This window comes from Vipera ursinii (assembly GCF_947247035.1).
Source record: "Vipera ursinii genome assembly, chromosome: 15".
NCBI classification, from domain to species: domain Eukaryota; kingdom Metazoa; phylum Chordata; class Lepidosauria; order Squamata; family Viperidae; genus Vipera; species Vipera ursinii.
The window spans coordinates 7032880-7040978 of NC_139528.1; the positions used below are offsets into that span (position 1 = coordinate 7032880).

Genomic DNA, 8099 nt, shown 5'->3' on the forward strand with positions numbered 1-8099 from the left:
ATTATATTATATTATGGCCTGTTATATTATATTATGGCCTGTTATATTATATTATGGCCTGTTATATTATATTATGGCCTGTTATATTATATTAAGGTAAAGGTAAAGGTTCCCCCGCACATGTGTGCTAGTCGTTTCCGACTCTAGGGGCCGGTGCTCATCTCCGTTTCAAAGCCGAAGAGCCAGCGCTTGTCCGAGGACGTCTCCGTGGTCATGTGGCCGGCATGACTAGACACCAAAGGCGCACGGAACGCTATTACCTTCCCACCAGAGTGGTCCCTATTTTTCTACTTGCGTTTTTACGTGCTTTCGAACTGCTAGGTTGGCAGAAGCTGGGACGAGTAACAGGCGCTCACTCTGCTACGCGGCGCTCGGGATTCGACCCGCCAAACTGCCGACCTTCTGATCGACAAGCTCAGCGTCCTAACCCACTGAGCCACCGCATCCCTTATATTATATTATTGCCTATTATATTATATCCACAGAAAATATTCAGGGAGTCCAGACATCTTCAGCAGTGTGTTACAAAATACTGTGGAACACAACCACACAGCCCCTCTGAACTCCAATGTCTCCCAGGCATGTGTGACTACAGTTCCCATCACTCTCAGCCAGGCTGAGAGTAACGGAGAGTTGCAAGCATCTTTCTGAGGCAATGGGAAAGTGGTCCAAGCGACAGACAGACAACCCTGCCTTAACTCACCACCAGAAGATGTTGCCTATGTTAACACAACACGCACAAAAGTCAGTATCAAGACCCATGTCACGTGAGGCTCAATTAAAGAGGTTAACCATGATTCCAGGGCTTTTTTTTGTGTATCTGTAGCCACCATGTCTTGGGAAAACCTGGCTTATGGGGTTAGTTTATTGATCGTTGGACTTCCCTAGTGGGTTAACTTAACTTATTTGGGGCTTGCAATGGTGGCGACTCTCTGTAGCTCGGGGGAAGGATGAGGGGGGAAGTTCGTCCTCTGAACTTGTGGATTGGTTTTCGAATGCTTCGTTACCAGGCTAAGTAACATCTTCAGCGGAGTATAGGGGATGCCGTTGTTGGCGTTCTTCAGTTTATAAGGGCTTTGGCTGGTCAGTAAGTGAATATGTTCTTTAGTCTGGTAACGAAACGTCCAGAAACCAACCCACCAGCTTGGTGAGCCCTCAGTTTGATGTTTCTCAACCTTGACCACTTTAAAGTGGGTGGACTTCAACTCCCAGAATTCCCTAGCCAGCCAACTCTGGGAGTTGAAGTCCACCCATCTTCCAGTGGTCCAGGTTAGGAAATACTGATTTACCCTTTAAATAGATGAACTTAGTTTTTGAACTACTGATCCTGAGCATTCGAGGCCATCCTATGAAAATCCGTCTTTGCAAAAGGAAAAATTCTTCCCTACAGTTACCTTGTCAACTCTGCCGGCTCCTCCGTAGCGGGTGATGGCAATGGTGCCGTTGAGGTCGATGCTTTGATTGAGAAGTTCATAATCACTCATTTTTCCTTGGTTGGCATAGACCAGTTTGCCCTGGAAGAAAATCAATGCCATGCAGTGGTATGAATGCCATGTTATTATTGATGTTGAGACTCTGGAAAGAGTGCAGAGAAGAGCAACAAAGATGATTGGGGGACTGGAGACTAAAACATATAAGGAACGGCTGCTGGAATTGGGTGTGTCTAGTTTAATGAAGAGAAGGATGAGGGGGGACATGATAGCAGTGTTCCAATATCTCAGGGGCTGCCCCCAAAGAAGAGGGGGTCAAGCTATTCTCCAAAGCCCCTGAAGGCAGGACAAGAAGCAACGGATGGAAACTAGTCAAGGAGAGAAGCAACCTAGAACTAAGGAGAAACTTCCTGACAGTGAGAACAATTAATCAGTGAAACAACGTCTCCAGAAGTTGTGAATGCTCCAACACTGGTGGACGTTTTTAAGAAGAGACTGGACAGCCATTTGTCTGAAATGGTATAGGGCACACATGTCAAACTCATGATGTATCGGAACTTTTTCCCCATTGCCGGCAATGAGGTGGGCACACAGTTTTCTCATGACGCATCCACCCCACGGGCTGGCAGTTTGATAAGCAGCAGGTTGGACTAGAAGATGTCCAAGGTCCCTTCCAACTCTGTCATTCTATTCTATTCTATTCTATTCTATTCTATTCTATTCTATTCTATTCTATTCTATTCTATTCTATTCTATTCTATTCTATTCTCTATTCTCTATTCTCTTCCTTATTTCTAGTCTAGTCTAGTCTAGTCTAGTCTAATTTCTATTCTATTCTATTCTATTCTATTCTATTCTATTCTATTCTATTCTATTCTATTCTATTCTATTCTATTCTATAGTCTAGTCTAGTCTAGTCTAATTTCTATTCTATTCTATTCTATTCTATTCTATTCTATTCTATTCTATTCTATTCTATTCTATTCTATTCTGTTCTATAGTCTAGTCTAGTCTAGTCTAATTTCTATTCTATTCTATTCTATTCTATTCTATTCTATTCTATTCTATTCTATTCTATTCTCTATTCTCTTCCTTATTTCTAGTCTAGTCTAGTCTAGTCTAGTCTAGTCTAATTTCTATTCTATTCTATTCTATTCTATTCTATTCTATTCTATTCTATTCTATTCTATTCTATTCTAATTTCTATTCTATTCTATTCTATTCTATTATTTCTATTCTAGTCTATTCTATTCTATTCTATAGTCTAGTCTAGTCTAGTCTAGTCTAAATTCTATTCTATTCTATTCTATTCTATTCTATTCTATTCTATTCTATTCTATTCTATTCTATTCTATTCTAATTTCTATTCTATTCTATTCTATTCTATTCTATTATTTCTATTCTAGTCTATTATTTGACATTATGCTGATATTAACAAACTAATACATGTAGTCCTCAACCCAAGACCACAATTGCACCCAAAATTTCTGTTACTAAGCGAGATAGATGTTAAATAAGTTTTTCTCCATTTTACAACCTTGCTTGACACCATTGTTAAGTGAATCACTGCAGTTGTTATGTTAACAACACGACTGTTGAGTGAATCTGGTTTCCCCCCATTGACTTTGTTTGTCAGAAGGTCGCAAAAGGGGATCACATGACCTTGGGACAGAGCAATGGTCATAAGTATGAACCAGTTGCCAAGTGTCCGAATTTGGATCAGGTGACCACGGGGATGCTGCAGCGTTCAGCAGTGTGAAAAACGTTTGTGTCATATATTTTTTCCCAGTGCTGTTGTAACTTTGAATGGTCACTAAATGAATTGTTGTAAGTCAAGGACTTCCTGGACTCTGATCTGTCCAATAAGCCGAAACCATTGGGCTGCAAAGTTAAGGAAAACATCCAAGGTTTGTTGTGTTAAAAGGGGGCGGGGGTGGGGGGGGCGGAGAAGAAGAAAGCCAATCAATCAAACGCACTTAGAAAAAAAGCAAAGATTAGAGATTAGAGATGTTCGCAGGATGTGTGCCAAAAAATTCAAGCTAGATTCATCCTTCGGCTCTCTTCCTGAAGCTCCAACTCCAGTGAGCTGAGCAATCATTTTTAACAACCAATTAAAGCACATAAAAAGGATTTATTGATTTAACAGCGGTAGAAGAGAAACACGGTATCAGGGGTTGGATCATAAAACCGAGCAAATTCCAGCTTAAGGTGAGATAACGAAGATGAGAGATTAGATAAAAGGGAGTCGCCTTAGCCTTAGCCAATTGACGACGGGGTGGACTTCAACTCCCAGAATCCTCCAGCCAGCAGGCTGAAGCACTCTGGGAGTTGAAGTCCACCCATCTTCAAGTGGCAAACGGTTGAGACAGAAGAGCAAAAGGGCAGCGTTACCCTGTCAGGATTTGTACCTTGGCGGTCCCTGGGGGTCCGTAAGCTGCATAGGGCTTTACTATATCTGGGTCTTCTTGATCTGATGTGAGTTTTTCCTCAGTTTCTCTGGATGCAAAGACCTCCGTGTCGTTTTCCAGCACTGGAAAGGAAGGAAATTTTGGTCAAAGTTCCTCCCTACGAAATTTTTAACATGGGTCGGCTTCATCTCCCAGAATTCCTCAGCCTTTGAACAACCCTCCAGAGTGGCAACAGTGCTAAAAACAAATGACTTACAATCCGTCCTCACATTTACGACCGTTGCAATGTCCCCACGGTCATGCAATCAAAATTCAAGCGTGTATTTGTGACAGTCGCGTGATCGTTCCTTGCGATCTTCCCAGCCAGCTTTCCCCGAGTCGAGCTAATGGGGAAAGCTGGATCTGCTTAATGACCACCTGATTCGCTTAGCGACTCTGGCCAAAATGGTCACAAACACGGGCCCGACTTACTTAAGGACCACGTCACTTAATGAGAGGAGTCCCAGTAGCAACTGAGGTTATAAGTCAAGGAATACCTGTAACTGCATACCATTGTTGTTTGTTGTTTATTTATTTTATTTATTTATTTAATTTATATACCGCCCTTCTCTCAAGAGACTCAGGGCGGTTAACAGCTTTTCTTTCCTTTGGCTTTGCCTCTTTTTCACCTCATACACCGCCTTCTCTGAGGTTCCCCCGCACACGCGTGTTAGTCGTTTCCGACTCTATGGGCCGGTGCTCATCTCCGTTTCAAAGCCGAAGAGCCGGCGCTTGTCCGAGGACGTCTCCGTGGTCATGTGGCCGGCACGACTAGACGCCAAAGGCGCACGGAACGCTGTTACCTTCCCATCGTAGTGGTCCCTATTTTTCTAGTTGCGTTTTTACCTGCTTTCGAACTGCTAGGTTGGCAGAAGCTGGGACGCGTAACAGGCGCTCACTCTGCTACGCGGCACGCGGGATTCGACCCGCCAAACTGCCGACCTTCTGATCGACAAGCTCAGCGTCCTAACCCACTGAGCCACCATGTCCCTTTTTCCCGCCTTCTCTAAGGGAAGTCAAAAGGCTCGCTCGCCCTCTCGTGAAAGAGGGCCGCCATGTTTATATGTGTCTCCTACCGCCACCATCGGCTTCCACACCACGTGGTCCGACCCATCCGATCAAGCCACGCTCTGGCTGTGGTGCTCCGGTGCCTCATGGCTCCTCCTGGAGGAGGCGGACAGCGCCAGAGGGGACCCCGGCTTGCACCATACCGCCAGCGGGGCATTTTATAAAACAAACCAGGATAGGAAGGGCAACAATAGGAAAAGAACGCAACTCTGGAAAATCCGTCGGGAAAAAGGTGACGGAACTCCATTCTGGTGCGTTCTATGACACACACAAAAAAAGCCCTGGTCTTCTCTAATGGGAAGGTGAGAGGCTGCAAGGTGTGTGTGTGTGTGTGTGTGTCCAAAACTCTGTCCATCGCACACACCCCTTTCTCCCATACTCACCCACACGGACTCTGTTGGGTTTCTTTGGATCTGGGAAGGAGAGAAATACGTCGTACTGGATCTCCGTGGCCTTGTCAAGACCAGATTCCGGGTTCCTCCAGCGTTCGAGGAGGAGTTTCACTAGATCCTGGTCCCCCTTGGTGGTTGCCATGTGGGGCTTGGCTGACAGCTTCCTAACGTGTGAAGGGAAACCAGACGTGGGAAACCATGTTTGTTGCGTGTTTCAGATTTCAGAGACCAACATCACTTTTTTGCATGACTGCTTCTTTCAACAGGGGAAGGAAGGAAAAAAAAAACACGACTTGCCTTCCGAAGTTGTAGGTGCTCCAAAACTGGAGGTTTTTAAGAAAAGACTGGATTTGCCACTTGTCAGGAATAATATAGGGTCTCCTATTTGAGCAGGGGGTTGGACTAGAAGACCTCCAAGGTCCCTTCCAACTCTGTTATTCTGTTCTTCTGAAGTTGGGGCTGACCAGCCCGATCATCTCCACATATTTTGGACTACCACTCCCATCATGCTTAGAGTATATCTAACCAGTGGCAGGGGATGATGGGATTGTTAGTACAAAATATTTTGGAGTTGTCCAGGAGGTCGCCACGTTGCACTTGTCACAATATCTATAGTACAAATTCGTGTTTCTCAGTTTAGGCAAACTTGAAGATATATGGATTTCAGTTCCCAGACTGCGAGGTTTCCATGTGTCATATAATGTGCGTGTATAGGCGTATGTGCATAATGCGACGAAATTTCATTTTAATGTATGCTGATTAGGGTACATTTAAAGTGACAATAAAGTTTTTTATTCTATTCTGTTCTTTAGAAAGACCACTGACTTCACCCACACTCTTCTCTGAGCTCAACTCATTTGAATCCTCTGAGACCGCAGATCTGCAGGCAAGAAGCACTCAGCCCTTGGATTCAGGCAGGCAGGCCAGATTTAAGGGTTGGGTTAATCCTGAACCCAGGTGACCACTCACAAAATAGGTAACCCAGTCCTGCTGTTTCTGGGAAAATGAAAGAAAGCTTTCTTTCTTTCTTTCTTTCTTTCTTTCTTTCTTTCTTTCTTTCTTTCTTTCTTTCCTTCCTTCTTTCCTTCCTTCTTTCTTTCTTTCTTTCTTTCTTTCTTTCTTTCTTTCTTTCCTTCTTTCCTTCCTTCCTTCCTTTCTCTCTTTCCTTCCTTCCTTTTCTTTTTTCTTTGTTTTCTTTCTTTCTTTCTCTTTTCATTTTCTCTTTTCTCTTTCTTTCTTTTATTTTTTATTCCTTTCTCCCTCTCTCCCTCATTCTCTTTCTTTCTTTCTTTCTCTCCTTCCCTCCCTCCCTCTCTTTCTTTCTTTCTTTCTTTCTTTCTTTCTTTCTTTCTTTCTTTCTTTCTTTCCTTCTTTCCTTCCTTCCTTCCTTTCTTTTTTCTTTCTTTCCTTCCTTCCTTCCTTCCTTTTCTTTTTTCTTTCTTACTTTATCTTTTCATTTTCTTTCTTTTCTCTTTCTTTATTTTTTATTCCTTTCTCCCTCTCTCCCTCATTCTCTTTCTTTCTTTCTCTCCTTCCCTCCCTCCCTCCCTCCCTTTCTTTCTTTCTCTCTCTCTCTCTCTTTCCTTCCTTCCTTCCTTCCTTCCTTTCTTTTTTCTTTCCTTCCTTCCTTCCTTCCTTTTTTTCTTTCTTACTTTATCTTTTCATTTTCTTTCTTTTCTCTTTCTTTCTTTTATTTTTTATTCCTTTCTCCCTTTCTCCCTCTCTCCCTCATTTTCTCTTTCTTTCTTTCTTTCTTTCTTTCTTTCTTTCTCTCTCTCTCTCTCTCTTTCTTTCTTTCTTTCTTTCTTTCTTTCTTTCTTTCTTTCTTTCTTTCTTTCTTTCTTTCTTTCTTTCTTTCTTTCTTTCTTTCCACCCTCAAGATGGCCAACATACCTAATCCTCCTTCCTCGTCCTATTTTCCCCACAACACCCTTGTGAGGTGGATCGGACTCAGAGAGAAGGGCTGGCCCCAGCAGCCTTTCCTACCTAAGGTGGGACTCGGACTCGCCGTCTCCTGGTTTCTAGGCCAGCACTTTCAAAGACAAACATGAAGACCACAGGGCCCTACCCGTGACTTCAGGGCTGGTCCTGCCCCCACCCCCACCCCAATTCTTACTTGAGGTTCTCTCGGATGTTGGCAGCTTCCACCTGGCTCATGAAATCCTCCAGGATGGCCGGGTCCAGATCCTTGGAGATGCTGCTGATCCAGCTGGGGGAATCCTCTTTGGGGATGGCGAAGTGCCCCAGCAGGATCCCCGCGGTCAGCACCAGCGCCCCACCCAAGACGGAGCCCAGAATGTATTTCCAGCTGGCCATGGTTGCCAGTGACCCAGGAGGAGAGGCGCCTGGTTGTTCAAGAGACCCTGTCAGCCCTTCCTTAGCTCCTGGCTCTGGGCAGACCTTCTCGGGTCTGGGGCGTGATAAAAAGGCAGGCGGTGTTGCAAGGATGACGTGCCCTTTGATCGTCTGGGATGGGCTGATCAAGGAAATGGCCTACGTGGTTCTTCCAGGGTGCGTGTGTGTGCATGTGCGTCTGTATGTGTCTTGGACCAATCGGGCAGAAAGACATGAGTTTTCCCAACCGGGATGCTGGCGCTCCAAAGGCATATCGAATTTTGGAGCCCAAAATTTCCGTTGCCGAGCAAGATTGTTGCTAAGTGAGTTTTGCACCTTTTACGACCTTTCTCGCCAGGGTGGTTAAGCGAATCACTGCAGTTGTTAAATTAGTCACGCGGCTGTGAAGTGAATCCGGCTTCCCCATT

At 44.4% G+C, this 8099-nt stretch overlaps 1 protein-coding gene across 1 annotated transcript in view; it reads right to left on the bottom strand.

Annotated features, from left to right (window-relative positions):
* The window catches only part of NAALADL1 (N-acetylated alpha-linked acidic dipeptidase like 1), a gene marked incomplete at its 5' end in the record, with an annotated part of 24940 nt that extends 17287 nt beyond the window's left edge, over positions 1-7653 (bottom strand). Inside the window, 4 exons of the mRNA XM_083374079.1 lie at positions 1395-1514; positions 3839-3960; positions 5329-5501; positions 7454-7653. Of these exons, the coding sequence (XP_083230205.1) occupies positions 1395-1514; positions 3839-3960; positions 5329-5501; positions 7454-7653 (615 nt within the window). The remainder of the gene's footprint in view (positions 1-1394; positions 1515-3838; positions 3961-5328; positions 5502-7453) is intronic.
* Between the last annotated feature and the right edge of the window lie 446 nt (positions 7654-8099).